Source organism: Fringilla coelebs (genome assembly GCF_963513975.1).
Source record: "Fringilla coelebs genome assembly, chromosome: 10".
NCBI classification, from domain to species: Eukaryota; Metazoa; Chordata; class Aves; order Passeriformes; family Fringillidae; genus Fringilla; species Fringilla coelebs.
Genome location: NC_140036.1, coordinates 6676094 through 6692798, shown reverse-complemented (window position 1 = coordinate 6692798; position 16705 = coordinate 6676094). Strand labels below are relative to the sequence as shown.

Below are 16705 nucleotides of genomic sequence, written 5' to 3'. Positions count from 1 at the left end.
ATCAGGGACACTGAAAAGCAGATTTAAAGTAAAAAAGAGAAAAATAAAACACAATTGGTTTTACATGCAAAATATAATTAGCTGATGCAACTCACTTCAGCAAAAACTTACATGAGATTCAGGAAAATATCTGACATTTACATGGATAATGAGAATATCCAGATCAACAAGAGAAAACAAAGTTTGCAGAAAGCAATCTCATTTCTTAGAGCATAAACCAACTGCTGCCAGATGGATGTTGGGAAAGGCTCCTCAGGGAAGGCTGCGCCATAATTTCCTCCTTAATTTTCCTGCACCTTCTTTTGAAGCAGTTGCCTACAGGAAACTAGATTAAATACAGACTCTGTCTGGACTTGTATTTCTGTTTGGCATTCTATATAGGGAGCTTTAAGCAATTCATTGACAGTGCACATTTATCTCATCTTTAATAATGGTTATTAAGCATATTGCTAGAAAGCTAACACTGTGTATCAGCATTGTCTATGGTGTGGGAGACAACTTGTAAGACATTTAATGGTACCGAAAGTGAATGTGAAAGCCACATGGGGACAGTGCAAGCACTGAAAAAATTCACTGGCTGAATTTGGTAAAGCATCAATGCAAAAGCAACCAAAAGGAAATAAAATCAGTTTTGCACAGTCTGCTGAGAAACTTTGATGAATCACCCATGGCTGCAAGCCAGCCTTCCAGGCTAGGATTTTGTTCACTGGCACTTCAAAGTCACAGACTCTGACACTGAATAAGTCCAGGCAGGCTGCATAAACCCTCATTTAAGCTCTCACCAGTGCTGAAAGCAACCAACCTTTTTATTGGGCAGCCCTGAAAGCAGAAGTCATGATATGGCAGACGTCCTGTCATCCTCTGGTAGCTTGAATAGGATCCAGGTGTTGTGTTTGCCCCATTCAAGGTGAATCTTGTAATAAGCAACAGAGATTTCTGATGTCATGTCCACTGACCTCAGGGCTGATCCCTGGAAGACCATGTATGAACTGAGAATATGCAGATTACTAGAAACTTAGGTGCTACATTTGTAATTGAAGCCAGACAACACAGCTCCTTTGTCAGCCTGTTCTTTTAATCACTCATCAGTTGAGGGTGAATTCTTGTCCTCTTCATCAGGTGTACTTTTTAGCTTCTGACGAGCAAACTCCTCAAATACAAGCTCTGCTTCACTGCAATAAAAGAAACACAGGTCTTGCAGAAAGATGTTACCCTGTTTTTACACCAGTAGGCTGTAGGCAACACATAGGATGAAAAGAGAGGCCCACAACAGACTAGTAGTGTTTCCTTTGTCTCAAAGTGATTTGGATCACATTGCCACAGGCACCATCTTCACTGGTGCTATTCTAGCTAAAATGAAAGGCAGTTGATTGAGCAAGCCAAGGCACAAACTGAGGACATTTTTCATCTGTACTGAATCATGTCCATTCCAGATACATATTTATCAGCTAGCTGAACAGCCTAGAGCTTGCAAGGGGCTTTGTCCAGGAATAAAATGTGAAACATTTCACCCTTATTCCTTATATACTAAAGTAGAGGCACATGGTCAAACCTAGTAAGTTCCTTACACTTCCAGCTATAAAGTACAAACACATCCCTCCTGGGTGTGTTTGTGCTGTCAGGCAAAACACTATCTCTTAATCTATCTTCACACATTCACTGCTGTTTAACTCAGAGCAGTCATTTGTCAGGCCACAGTAACTTGCTCACTTTGAATTTTAAGCTGGGGATTTTTGGACAGTTTTGAGGAGTTTTAAAAAGAGTCAATGCACAAGTGTAGCTAGAATGTGAAATACTAAAAGAAACTTACCCATCCTTCCCTGCAGTCACGAGCATGCAGCAAAGGAGGAAAAGAGACACACCGGATAGTCAGAACAGCAGATGGCTAAAACACTTGCAAAATGTTTAATGCAAAAAACGTATAGACTGACAAGTCAGAGCAGTGACAAGAAGCAGGATTTGCAGCAGTACAAGTAGAATTCCAGAAAGTCTCAAAATGTGCATAACTACACCTGATGAGGCAAATCTCGATCTCCCAAATGGAAAAGCATTCCAGCAACACTGCCCAAGCTATCTGAAGGGCTGAGGAACAAAGATTTTCCCATCTACACTTGCTCATGGTCACAGCTGTGAGAGACATCTGTGCACACACCTGGACTCTGAGGTGACAGTGCTTGCATCACCTGATGTCAGCTTTAATTGCTCTATCACTGTTACTGAACAAGTCAGCTTAGACTTAGATGAGAAGACAATGCTTTTGTTCAATAAACATGAAGGCATTAGAGGTCAAAGTACAGAAACACCTCAGGGATCTCTCATCAGATGGGTTAAGGCTTTTGGAGCAACACTCCTGATTTCATCTTGCCCTAAAAATGGTTTCAAGACTTTTGGCATTTGTGTTTCTTTAGTGGGATCTTTCCTAACCACACTATAACAAATCCTGCTTACTAGCAGGACTCCTTCAAAGCTGTTTCAGCACAGCCTAAAATAAGCAGGAGACTGTATTTGCAGGGATTTTATTGTTCTCACAGTTATTTTAGGAAGGCATAGTCACTTAACTGGCTTACTTCTCAGGGCTTTGGGTCAGGGAGCAGAGCACCCTTGTTCCACAGAAGCAAAAATCTGGGGCACTTCAGTGACTGGATAACTCACTACCTGGAGACTTCCCATCCACAACACACACTGACTGCAACCAAGGGCAACACACACTGCTGGAAAAGTCAGCATTAGAAGTATGCCAAAGGGGGCCACTCCAGCCAAAATGCCTCAAAGGATGGCTCATGTAAAGACACTCCTGATGGAATCTCTCCAGACCAGGACAGAAGCCAAGATCAAGTCTGGAAAGTCTCAGGGCATGTATGCTTGATTGACATGGATTTTAAATGAAACATTTAGAACTTCTAAAATTTCCAACATATAAAGCATCATTCTCATTCCATTTTTTCTCCTGTAGTCTGCTGTCTTTTCCCTCTTGGAGGTACTTTCATTACTATGGGAACAGTGATATCGGAGATGTGGGTGAAGCTGAGCAAGATCCCCACCAGTGATATGAAACTGATTTTACAAAATGGAGTGAGGGGGGAAATAGGTATTGTTTCAATTGGGCATATACTTAACTGTCAGATAAATGATTACTGAGTCAATACACAGACAGTGTGGCAAAGAGTAGTGCTTATAATGTACCTCAGATGGAATATTACATTCAAAGATGCACCACTGCACCTTCAGGCTGTAACACTAACTCCAACATGCTCCAATTGCTAGCAGGAGTTAGGTCCACTCCAGAGTTTTCTGGCTGTCCTGTGGCTTATTTAATATTATAATATTGAAAAATTCTCAGGAAATGGGTAGACTTTTGCTTCTTTTAATTAGCATTCCAGCAATTGTTTTGAGGGTTGGGAAGGGAGGGGGATTGATGAGGGTCCAGAATACCATCGTCCTCTCAGCGGAGGGTTTTCTGGAAGCTTTTATTATGCAGCCACAGAAATTATTCCATATAATTCAAGTCATAACATGTGGTAATTTTCAGTATAAACTTTCTTTTAACCTCTCTTAACTTGATGGGGGAGAAGAGAAAAAGAGTGGGTTTTGTTATTTTCCAAGACATTCAGTGCTTTAAAGTGTCCTAATTTCTGAAAGTCACAATACCAAAACAGGGAAAGTATTCCTTTACTTTACTGTTAGAGGGACAAAGCATTCCTGGGTTTCTTGAAAACAGCCTTTTTGTGCAAGTTTAATCAGGGAGCAGAAAAATGACCATTTGTTGAACAACAGCCAAAACAAAGGCCAGTGTCCAAGACATAGGCCCACAAAACGTAAAACATCAGAAGATTGTCAGGAAAACCCCAGACCAAAGAATTCATGCTGAGACCACAGCCTTGAGGAAAACTCAGCAGGAACTTCTGGGCTAACTGCTGACCAGGAAAAGTCTTGGAAGCATGAAGAGACACAGCCCAGTTTGAATCTATCTTTAAAAGAAACAGATCCTTACACGTTTTTTGTCAACAGGCAGAACAGACAGACTGCCAATGTGACAGGAGCTGCTTTGCCTAAAAATAACCACATGTGAACCACATGGGTCCAAAAACAGTCACAAAACCAGCACACATGAAACATGCAAATCCTGGCCTAGCAAAACATGAAGAGAAGGAAGTAATAAACACAGGGAAGGAAAGGTAGAGAGCTGCTTCTTTTCTGTCTCCTGCAGGCACAGGGAAGAAAGATCAAGCAAGCTGCAATAGCCATGCACTGTGACAGACCTGCTGTTTACTGAGTGATGAATGCTTCAGAGCTTGCTCACAGACAGCTAGAGAGGGCAAAGCCATCTGCTGTGAAACAGAGCATACAGCACTTGCTCACACTTGCCCCAGCTTGGCCCTGAAAAAATTACCTCATGTTCTTGGAAAGCTTATGTTTCTGAGGTTCCCTGTACTCCAGTCAGCCCTGCATGATTAAATGCATTGATGCTACACATTTTAGTTCTGCCATAAATAACCTTGCCTAGAGAAAAGGATATTCCCCCACTGCAAAATAAATCACAATATGTGGCATTTTTTAATCCCACTCCAGCTTTAATTCTATAAGATGGTTGCTCTGACTTTCTGTTCTTCCAGCTGTGCCTTAAGACAGTCAAGTGAGCAGGAAGGTGCAGTAGGCAAACTGGTCACTACTGACTCATCAATAAAAAAAAAGGGAATAGAAAAAGAAGATAAGGAGTGATCTCAAAACTCCCAGTGCATGTACCTCTGCCTACACTCACTGCAGAGGCTGCTGAACAAACCAACAAAGAAAAATTCCATCTTTTGGGATCTTCGAGATTCCAAACACTGTTTGTTGAAGCTCCATCTCTGCAATTAAGCCTGGATTTGCTTGATTCCAAATTAGATGGTATTTCACTAATTAAACACATTATGTTTCTCAGAGTTCATGAGCTAAAGTGGTAGAAGAAAAAATTTAAAAGCCTGAACTCACAACTGGGAAAAGTGATAAAGCACAGTGCATGGAAAACTACCAACCAATAAAGCTGAAAAGTGTTTCAGTTTACCAGCTTCATATGGGAGACTGTTTTATTCCCCATAATAAGTTCAGACACCACATTCCAGCACAGTTTTCAAGTCAGCTATTCAGGCTTCAGAGGAATTTTCTGTTGTGTTAGAGTATCTGTTTTTAAGAGAAAGCATTTATTTCCTGTGTTAACCATTTGCAGGGCTTTCCCATGGGACAGCTCCTGAAATTACCTGCATTTTTTTCAGTTTATAAGAAACCTGGTATTTCCATCTGTACAAAATGCATGGAACATAGCTGACAATTCTGACAGCAGGCTCCTAGAAGACTTTGATGTAGCAAACAACACGTGGGCTGTGCCTCTAGTAAGAGGATGTGCTGGGGGAAGTGATCTGAGAAATATTGCAGGTCTCCATTTTCCTGTTAAAGTCTTCTGCTCACATCCTTTTGAGTGTACTGTATAAAGGAGTACATCATCCTTCCTTTGAAATGATCTTAGATGGGAGAATTGCCTGACTTCCATTTTTCCTCATATTACAAATGCTTCTGCCAGAAGTATAAAGTAATAAAAAGGGGTTGTTGACATTTTTAACACCAAAAAAGTAGTGTAATAAAAATTCACACCACTCTAAAAATGTAAAATTCTTTACAGTCGCCAAAACCTTTGGATGAGCCTTGTTAGAAGTTTTCAAGCTTTCCTTGGTGTCCATGAAAGCTCCTGAGCTGTCCAGAGGCACTAGATGGTCCTCACCAGCCACACTCCTGGGATCACCAGTGCCATCCCAGCCTCCACCACTTCTATGCCAAGAGAATGTGCTGGCACTGTTCACAGCAGGGGCTTTAGCTTCCAATAGTGCAACTATTACAGGAGAGATAAAAGCTACCTTTGCCCACTCCAGCACATCCTTAATTAGCAAAGCCTGATTCCCAACCAGAGCATCTGAATGTGGAGTGGATCACCAGCTCTCTTCTCATTGCTCACACTTGATTCCTCCAACAATTTCACACAGTAAGGACTCAAGTCACCCCCTTCTAATGCTTCCAGTATAGACCAAAGCATTTATCTCAGGATAACTCTTCTCAAAGCTTCCACTGTCAGTTTCATGTCAAAGTTTCAACTTCTTAGAAACAGCAGCTTTGAGTCAGTTTGGGCACAATGAGAAAATGAAAGGAAAAAAAAAAAAGAGCACAAAAGCAGCCATGGCTTTTGTTTGAAACCCACTAAACTTTGTCCCAGTATAGAGAGTAGGACAAGATAGCTCATCTGTAACAACCCCAGCAGGAAAGGGCTGAGTGTCTGGTGGTCAGGAGAGGCTTCAGATGCTGTACCGGAGCTTCTGATTTGGTCTGAGCACCTTACAATCTCTGGTGCTCACCAGTGGTGAACAGAGCCAGCCAGGGCCTGAGGAAGTGGGAGGATGCTCTGACAGCCTGTGGTTTTGGCATCTGATCCCAAGCCTCAAGATGCCTGGGTAAGGCTTGCTCCTCACACTGTTATAGAGGTCCCTCACTTCCACACAGAGACCTAACATTGAAGAGATGTTGGTCTTGGATAACCACTGAACAAGAAGGCCACATCACAGACACCATGGCAAATGCCACATCAAGATAACAGGGACTCAAGAATCATCAGTAGTTTTATCACCTCTTCACTTTGCTTAAAAGTATTTGGCTTTTTACAATGCTCATGAGTGCTAGGTATTTTCTGTGTCAGATTCTTTATTTTTGCTTATACTGCAATCTGACTGGGAATTGCTGACAGCTTCATATAGGATATTTTGCACTGCAGTCACAGGATTTAACTGTGCAGAGCCTCCTCAAACCCCTGTTCTCTGAGCTGTGATTCCATCCATGAAAGATGAAAGGGAACACGACTCTTTTCCATTTTCTCCTATCTTTGCATCCCTGCTCTCTGTTATTTAGTGCCTGGAGGTTGATACATACATACACACACACAAACACACACATATAGACACACAAACACACAGAACAGGTCCATACTAAAGCCTTGTAGGCTCTGAAGGCTTCCTGTAACACAAATCACTCTAAGCCTTACAGTGGTAAGATCTCACCAGAGCCTGTTAATGAACAAAGGCAAAAACCAGGTGTAACTGACCTGCTGGGTTCTTTTCCTCAGGTTTGGGGTGCATGAGACGAAATGGCAGCTCTGTGCCCACTTCACTTTAGGGAGAAGAAAGAATGCATCAGATCCACAGCTCCACACACATGCCTGGTTCAGCCTCCTTCCTTCTTAGGCCAGCCTGAGCCCTCAGCTCCAGCTTCACCCATTCTTCCATATTTTTCTAATCATAATTTTCCTCTCAAAAAAAATTAAGCTCAAATTTCTCCACAAATATCCCAGGCATATTCACTTTCATAGACTGGGTTTATTTCATGCTGAATGTACTTGCATGTATATAAAATCAAAAGATATTTTTGTAATAGCTTCATTTTCACAGGAAAACCACAACTGCTTAAGGGACAGTTGCTTTTTTTAGGGAGGTGAGAATGGCAATAAAAAAAGAGTATAAAGAGATGAACTAATAACTAGGACTGCATGGTCTGAAAAGGAAGATGACATTTACCTGGAAGTGAGGTCTCCCAGTATGCTACAAAAGAAAACAAGGAGAAAAACAAATAATATTTAATGTCTCTCTATTCTGGTGCTCCTAAAAGTGCTGTTTAATTGGTGGACTACTGGAATAACTTTCCTCTTGTACTGTTCTCTACTTGCCACAAATTCAACTGAACCTGTTTTTGAAAAAGGTAGCCTTACTTTTTCATGTCATTCCCATGGACAAAGAGTCTAAGTTTTTGAACTCCTGACCAAGTGTTGGGCATGGCCCTTTTCCAAGAGCCAAAAGGCAAGTGGATGACCACAGAAAGCAGCAGGCATTTTATCACACTTTAGGCAAATCTTTGATGCATTTTTATACTAGAATAAAGCATAGATAAATGAAATACAAAGGTAAACAGTGACTAGCATCAACTGAGAGTCACTATCCTGGTCCTTTTTTTTGCACTGTATCCTGGATCTAACTCATGTTGATAACATCAGCTTTACCCAGAAACCCAGAAAGGTTCTCTACTGGCTGAGTACAGAACCTGAGCTACAGTATTTATGACTCTCAGGCAGATGTTTTCACCTTCTGCTCTGGGAGAACAGCAATGCCAACATAAAAGGTTCACACCAAGTTTCACCTCACTTCTCACAAAATAGCTTATAGCTTTGAAATAAAAATTGCAATACAAACCAGTAACACAAACTGTTTGGCTCAGGATAAGTTCTATGGATAGGCCAAGGCTGTTTTCCAGGCAATTTATGCTTTACAGGGAGCTTCATATCCTATAACATGGGCCCCTTCTCTTGGGGCGGACTGTTCTGGTCTCTCCTCACCCATCAATACAAACACACTCCCCCCTCACTTAACTCCTGGCACATGTAGCAAAAAGTGTGTTACACTTACCCTGGAACAGTGAGCTTCACTTTGATCTTGTAGGAAACCAGAATCCCCATCACTGTCTTGTCTATTCCATCCTTAATGCTGCCAGAGGAAACAGAGAGCAGGGTGAGGTGGCACAGCAGTATAGCAACAGCACACACCTGGAGCAAGAACTAGGGGAACATCCTGGAAATGGGAGGGCAGGCAAGCCTCAGGTACAGCCAATACCTCTCCAGATCTGTGACCCTCATTCACCCTGAAGGAACATGATGGCTTTAGTAATGGTGCTGCATGTATCCATCTGGGCACAACAAAGTCCTGAGGGAAGTGTCTCCTCCATGCTCCCCTCTTCTCTATAACTCTCCTACTACCTGGGGCCATTTAAAACTCCACTTACATGGTACTAGAAGCCAAGTTGGTGTCCTCATCCTTCAGTTTTCCATCCAGAGCTATTTCCCGTGTCTCCCGGTTATTTGCAAGCAAGGGCAGAACTGTCAGTGTCTTGGTCAGGCTACTGTTTGGCTGCACCTTTTCGCTGAAAATAAGAAGGGAAGTGATACACTGTGGTTTGTTACACACCCAACTAGGAGAATTTCAAAGCAGATTACAAAGCTGCCCAAAAGGAGAGCAATTTATCTGTGCAAATTCAGTGGTCCACCTCTAATCTAGTCAGCAAAATTCCCTTTCTAATCAACAGAGAAAAACAAGCACTTATAGAAAATGCCTACTTTCACATTAAGGCAGAAAAGTAGGTCAAAACCACAGAATAATGGAATAGTTTAGGCTGGAAAAGCCCTTTAAGATTATCAAGTCCAACCACTAACCCAACACTGCCAAGGCCACCAGTGAACCATGTCCCTAAGTGTCACATTGATTTTTCCTAATATCTAATCTACACCTCCCCGAGTGCAACTTGAGACCACACCCTCTGTGCTGCAAAGCTCTGAATTTGGACAAAATGAATCCTAGTTGAGAATACCAATACTGAATGGAAAACATGTTCCTAAGCTACAGAGCAGAACACCAGACAAATATAAAGTACCTGGCTATACTGAACCCTCCTCACAGTGTGAGCTTCAGAGCAGTACTGCCAGTACAGCAAAAAGAAGCAAGAGGCTCTCTGTAACATCTACAGACTCAAGGTTTCTTTGGGCTCTGTCAGGTCAGAAGAAACCAAATGAAATGCTCTTGCTCAAGCAAGCGTGTCCATGATGTCCAGTCAAACAGCAGCACCTTTCAGAAAAGTTTTGCATCTCTATTTAAATATTTCCAGCAATTGGAAACCTTCTGCTGCCACCACTAAGCTCGTCTAGCAGATAATTATTCTTCAAACCTCTTCTGCAACATCCCCATTCCCTGAAAAAGCACGAGGATCTCTGCTACTCTGTGAAAAGGGACCAGCTGCATCTAAAGAGTATGAGTGGTGTGGCACACACAAGGTAAGAGGAGAGAAAACTGTAACAGCAGGAGACTGCCAGACCTCTCATCACTGATGATGAGGGTAATTAAAATTGTGTGAAGGAGCAGGAGCATTCACTCACTGTGCTTCCTCAGCAGCTACCACTTTGGTGTAGAAGTCACTGGAGTACAGCACAACATTGGCCACCTGCTCCACTGTGGGAGAGAGAAGAAAGCAGACACTCAGGTGTGTGCATGCACCACAAACAACACAGTTGCCCCCACCCAAGTCCCAGGAACAGGAAACATGGTGAAGCAGAAAACCCCATCCATTTAGAGTCTGAAGGGACCATCAGGACAGAAAGCCTGACCTGGACAGAAACCAACAGCACACCAATGGCCAAAGTCTGTCTTCCCTGAAAGGCACCTGGCCTTGATTTGGAGACAACAGAAAGTCAGTAACACACAGTTTCTCTTGGGATCCTCTCTTTCCATTATAAAGCTGTCCCTCTTCCTTCTCAGTTTGGGTCTGCTTTTATCTCTGGTCCTGATATCTCTTGTGTGCCTACAGCCCATGCATGGGCATTCAGGAAGCAGCATCAGCACAGAGCCTGGGATAACAAATGGCTTATGTTCTCCAATCCTACACAAAAAATCCCAGGGTAATTCTGACTGAAATACTGAAGAGGAGAGAATTCTGGACCAACAAGGTCTTTTTAAGCCTAACAGAGGCATAAAAAAGAGCCTAAAAATATTTGGGAATCACAGTACATCCCAGACTGGCAGAAAAACAGCTTTCTCTGCTACAGTTCTGTAGGAGCCTCAGCCATTTTGTTCTCTCCCTGCCTACTTTTCTCTTTCCCATCCTTTGTCTTCCAGACTGTCCTCCCCAGCTCTGCAGCTTGTGGGATGAAAACATGTAGTGTCACATATAAAACACTGGCACAGCAATGAAGCTCAGCCCCTACATTCAGCTTCCTCAAGAGGAACAACACTGTTGCTGGCAGAGTTTCTCACTCTGCCAGAGGTTTCTGAAATGCCAGGCAAAGCTGTGTGTTATCTAGGCACATTCACAGTTAGCAGGAGCATCACACTGACAGGGAGCCCTTCCCACTGACCTCCCAATAAGAATGCATTTCCCCCCACTTTTCCCACACCTGCATTGCCTACTGCAGGAGCCAGACCCCTTCTCTTTTTCTAGGGGGGAAAATCTGGTGCCTCAGATTAGGACATACAAGTAACCACAGGAATCAGGAGAAAAGCTACAGCACTTCACTTGACGAACAGCAAAGAAACAACACCACACAGGGGGGAGGGACAAATTCCTGATATCCCCAACTGCCTTCTTAAACTGTTACAAGCACTAAATTCTGTCTCTCTTTCAGACCTATTGCACTCAAAGAATTCCAAGCAACAGTAAAAACATACCCTGAACTTTGATCTTCTTCACTGTTTTGTCTGTGCTGTTGTTGACAGTGACAGTGACTGGAATGGGCTCACCATGGTAGTATACCTAGAAGGAATGTGATGCTCAGAAATCCAGCCAGGGGACTTCTTCTAAGCCCTAACCCCTCTAGTTCCCCCAGATTACACCTCACAGAGGCCAGACAGGGGAAATGACCCCTCCCAGCGATTCATGACCCCTCCTTCAATGACTTCAAATGTGTTTGGTAGGGCTTCAACCACCCCTAGCAGTAGCCACTGACAGAAATTACATTAGAGCCCTTGAGTGCTGGGACAAGTCAGTCTCAGCTGAGAAAGCAGCAAATGCCCATTGGCCTGCAAATACCATGACCCTCAGCCCCAGGCAAATGCCCCCTCACCTCTTTACTGAGGCAGGCTTTCAGGTGCAGGGGCTTGTTGGACATGAAGAACTGCCAGGTGGTCTCTGCACAAGGCTGGGGTCCTGGTTTCTCCGGAGCATACTGCACCTTACGGATCAGCAGACGCGCAGAGTTCCTGGGAAGGAGCAGAGGACACCATGGTGACACCCAGTGCCTGGCAGAGGCAGGAGTTCTGCATTCCCATGTGCTTACACCCAGGAAGTCACTGACAAGGGGGCAAAGCTGAACAAACAACCAAGGGGCATCACTGGACCACCCATCCCCTTAAGGCAAAGCTGAAGAGAGACACATCCTGTTACCTCCTATGAATTCTCTCTTCCACATTTTCTGTTGAGAAAGCTTTCACCTCAAAGTCCACCCCACAAGTCTGCCAGACAGAGAAAGGACAGCTGTGAAATCAGGATCAGAAGACAGGAACATCTGCAGATGCATCAGTGTCTTTCTGCACACAAGAAATTGGCAGACTCCTGCCAGCTGCAAATTATTCTGGCCTCCCACCACTGTCACAGACATCCCTGACAACTAGTGTTGGCACATTCACCTGTTCTACAGTGCTTCTGATAAATGAGACCTAATCCCAGCCTCTGAGAGATGACATCCCTGCTCCTGAAAGGCTTCCTGTGAGAACAGTGCTGGAAAGGTCACATCATAAGACTGACCAGAGTGCTACACTCTCTGGCCCATCCTGGGTTTCTGAACTGAATTTCTGAAATGGCTTTGTAATGCCAAAACCAGCATGTGTGGAGTGGAAGCAATCATGCCAAGCTAACCTTTGCTTTAACAGGTTTATAGCATCATGGGGCACCTGTGTGAGTCCCAGCTAATTCTCTACAGAGACATTTTTGCAAGAATATAATTCCCTGGCTTAAAAGACAGGTTATCCTTTTTGCACTAGATTCTATGACTCTCATACCACTTTGCCTGGCTGATTGCCTAGTTCTGGTGTCCAGACAAGCATCCAGTCAAGTATAAAAGGAATATTTTTAACAGTATCAGAAACCTTGCAGAACATGTAATTATTTAGTGACTTTTACTACAGGGTTTTTGTTCTGTCTACTCATACGTACAAGCCAGCTCTTCTCTGCATTTAATTCAGGGCAGGTCTCAACATATGTTATTTATAGCAATCTGTGAGATTTTAGGCACTTGGTCTCCTTTTCTTTCATGCAGCCTCACAGCCACAATCATTTTATGTGCAGCCAAACCACAAATCATGTGATAGCCTTAAAGAAGCTACAACACTGCAGATTTTGTAGTCTTGCTGCTATTTGTTTAGATTCCCTTTCTTATTCTGAGGATTTCAACTCCAATTCTGTGACACATACTTGTAGTCCTAAGTTCCTGACATTTGTAAAATCAGTATCACTTTCTCCTACTCTCAAGCTAAACAAATTCCCATGTTTTTTTCCCATCTAACTTTCCTTAACCACAATAAGCACAAGTGTCCCACTGGCCTTACCTTATCAACATCACGAGGTGCAGGCTGCAGACAGACTGAGCAAGGCAGGTAATCTGGGAACTGTGGGAGGAAGAAGAGGAAGCAAACCAATGGTACACAGATGTTTTAGGTAACATAGTGCTCACAAAAGCAGTGCTGAAAACAAGGGGTCACTCATTGTAATGCTGCTGTAACCCTTTGGAATTCTGGCTAGTATACTTGCCTTGTATGAACAAATCCCTTTCTTCCAAAAATACTTTAAAAGTCAAGGAAGAAAAAAAAGTCCATTCACAATGTGAATCTTCCTCAGGAACACTAAGACATATGACTGACAGCACTAGAAGGATTTCCTGTTAGAATTTGGCACTCAGCTGTCATTTGTCATCAGCTGTCAAAGACCTCTTCATCTCCTTATTTGATCCAAAGTTTTTAAAGGAAAAGGATTTGGCACTGGAACAATGGTAAAAAGTATTCCAGCCCCTCAGGAACAGGAAGGCAAGAATATATGGGGCTGTTGCTAGCATAAAGCCATTGCAAATTCCCTTGCCTTTTTTAAGCAAACACTTCTCACAGTGGTGTGATCACTGCACAGTTAGGATCTTCTTGCACTTTACCTCTCAGGAGTGCAAGGAGTAAGAAAAACATTGATAACACCACCTGTCACTCAAAACTGGAACTTGCAGAACATGAATTCATTGTAAATTCCCATCTTCAGTCCATCACCAGGCCTCAACAGCCTGGTAACTACAAACAAGAAGCGAATCAGAGGCTCTTCTGAAATACTTACTGTGAAGAAAAAGGGATAAGCATTTTTCCCCAGCTTCTTTAGCAGAGATTCCTGCAAGAGGGTGAGAGACTCTGGCTTGTCAGCAGGCGGGTACACCTGGACCCTGGAGAAGAACAGGTCCCGGCGGAAGGCGAGGCCGATCACGTCGATGTCCTCCTGGCCGTAGCGGAACACGCAGGTCAGGGACACAAACACTGGGGAGAAGCACAGGACAGGTGAAACAGGCAGTGGGAAAACGGTGAAGCCAGGCTGGGATGGGGACACCTCCTGCCTCAGGGAGACATGAGAACCCATTTCAACACTTGCATAACCCAGTGAGTACTCATCCCACCTGTAACAACAGACACTGCATTGATAAGAAGCCCATTCACTGAGGCAGAGTTACATTTGTACCCTTCAAATGTTCTACCTTAGCATCTCGCTCAGAAGGACAAACAATTTCTGAGACATACATTGCATAAAACCTCAAACCTTTTTTCCCCTTGATAATAGCAGGATCCACCAATACAACGCCATCTGAAAGAAAGGGAAAAAAATGAAGATTAACATAGATAAAAGCAGGGTTGAGAGCAGGAAGAACAGCACATAACCTCTTGGACTTACCTACAGGTTCTACATTCCCTATGTTGTCAATGTAGTCCCGCTTTCCCAGGTAGATGGTCAGCTGTGGAGAGAGGATGACCACAGCTGAACTATAAAATGTTTGTGGTTGTTGAGGGAAGGGGGACACAGACATCGGAGAGCTATAAATTTTGCAAGATCATTTTAAATGGAATATTTTTTTTTCCAGCAAACATGCAATCCCCACCAGATCCAACAGGATTACTCATGTGCAGTACATCAGAACTGAACACCTGATCTAGACCAGCTCCCAAAGATACAACACAAATACTTGTGCATGGGATAAAGAAGTGTAGATTTAAAGATTTTTGGTGCTGTCAGGTTGGAAAGACAATGAATCAGGTTTGTTTTAAACATTTACCAACAGAAGTACAACCCAGGAGGAGAGTGAGGTGAGCTGCCTTCTCATGTATTATAACACATGAAAAGTTTGCCCTAAAAACTGTTTACATCATCTTCTCAAACTTAGTAGTAATATGGGTCACCCTCCTTCTTAAGGAAAAAATAAAGGGGACAGGAAGGAGCTTTCTAATAAGTCTTCAGTCTGACTACAGGTAAAACTCAAACCTAAATAAGCACATTATTACTGTACTCACAGCTTTGTCACGGGTGCTTTTTCTGAAGATAACTTGTTTTTGAGGAGAATCAGCATTCTTCCCACCAATCCCAGTCTTTTGAGACTCAGGGCAGCTCATGGTCAAAGACAGGGATGTGACTGTGGGTGAATGAAGCTTTTCTGTCCCAAAATATCCTGTGCCAGATGCCTGGGAAAAATAGGTAGATGAGATAAAAGCAGTAGGTAAAGCACTGTACTCCTGTGCTGTTTCAGACCCCCTCACACATCCAAATGGTGGCTCTGTCTAATAGCTACCAAGGTAGTTTGTGTTGATAAAGAGTCAGACCAATCCCCAGGTAAGAACTCATCTGTGCTGTAGCATTTTTCTCAATCAGAACCCAGTGCAACTCATTATGGGCAGAGCAGCACTGAGCTCAAACCAGAATGCACCACAAGGATAGAACAGTCCAGCCACCTGCCCAGAAAGGCAACAATTATACTTAGTGGTAGGGAACTGCTTGCACCTGAGGGGTAGAAAACATATGGAATAAAAAATATGGAATAAAAATTATTCAGGAGGAGAAAAATAAGGAGGGAGAGAAAAGAGCAGGGGGGAAGAGAATGGGGGGAAAATAAGAGAAGCAGTGGAAAAAAGAAGAGAAGAAAAGAAAGGGAAGACAACAAGGGCACAAGAGATAGCCAGAGAGACAAGTCCAGAAAACCTAAGTGGTACAAAGTAGAGAGATGAACTTTTCATTATGTTGTAAGTCACAAAATAGCATCCAGTTAATGATCAGACAGCAAATTTAAAATAAGGTGAAGCTTTTCCCCAGTTAACAGAAGATTCAAGGTGGCTCTGATAATCACAATATGAATTGAATCACAGGAATAGACACATTCACAGGGAAAAAGGCTTTTGGCAGGGGTTGGACAAGGATCCCGAAGCAACCTTAACCCTGTAAGATTCTGAAGCAGAGGAGCAGCATCAGGAAAGGATGATGCCACACAGGCACCATGCCGTCCTTACACTCCTCACCATCAGAACTGTGTGAATGAGAGCACTGTGTTAGACAGACCCCAGCTCTGATGGAGTATGACTGTCCTTGCAATTTGCTCCAATTCTATTTCTCAGCTTGCTTTCTCATTTTAAAACTGCTTCAAGAGTAAAACAGTTTCTAGGGCCTATTTGCAGACAACAAACCATAGAAAAAGGAAACACTTGGCTTCTTGGAAAGCTGAAAAAAATGTAAGGCAGACATTAGAAACAGACCATACATATGTAAGCATTTCTATTTTCATTAAGTAGGTTTTTCAAGCCCAGACCAGTATTTGTTGCTGACTAGACATGCTGTAGACTCAAAGAAACACACCAGCAGATAACATTAAATACCTTGCTGTGTTCCAAGCGGCACAGGAACTTCCAGGGACAGTGATGGGAACTTCTAAATTATTGAAGAAAGATGAATTTTCCAAGGCAGCTGTGTCCTATGCTTCTTTGCACCTACCAGAGGGAATTACTGCCCTCTTCACAAGCAAGGAAGACAATTTGTAGGGGATTGGAAAGCTCATCTCTAGTTGCGTCCATCCAGGATTTCAATAATTAATCCCTCTGCA

At 43.1% G+C, this 16705-nt stretch overlaps 1 protein-coding gene across 1 annotated transcript; it reads right to left on the bottom strand.

Moving 5' to 3' along the window:
• Window positions 1–262: 262 nt before the first annotated feature.
• Window positions 263–15292, bottom strand: SAG (S-antigen visual arrestin). Its single transcript, XM_084212639.1, has 14 exons — window positions 15132–15292; window positions 14518–14578; window positions 14386–14430; window positions 13915–14108; window positions 13149–13208; window positions 11989–12056; window positions 11669–11804; window positions 11274–11358; window positions 9989–10061; window positions 8845–8982; window positions 8472–8549; window positions 7590–7613; window positions 7121–7185; window positions 263–1172 (listed from the first exon to the last, which is right to left on the bottom strand). Exons 1-14 carry the CDS (start codon window positions 15228–15230, stop codon window positions 1129–1131), a joined length of 1170 nt encoding a protein of 389 aa, XP_084068765.1. The 5' UTR covers window positions 15231–15292; the 3' UTR covers window positions 263–1128.
• Between the last annotated feature and the right edge of the window lie 1413 nt (window positions 15293–16705).

Coding starts and splice junctions, on each gene's coding strand:
- SAG (XM_084212639.1), bottom strand. CDS start 15,230: ATGAGCTGCCCTGAGTCTCAAAAGACTGGGATTGGTGGGAAGAATGCT. Junction 8,983..9,988: donor GTAGCTGCTGAGGAAGCACA/GTGAGTGAATGC, acceptor TCTTATTTTCAG/CGAAAAGGTGCAGCCAAACA. Junction 1,173..7,120: donor TGAGGAAAAGAACCCAGCAG/GTCAGTTACACC, acceptor CTTTTATTGCAG/TGAAGCAGAGCTTGTATTTG.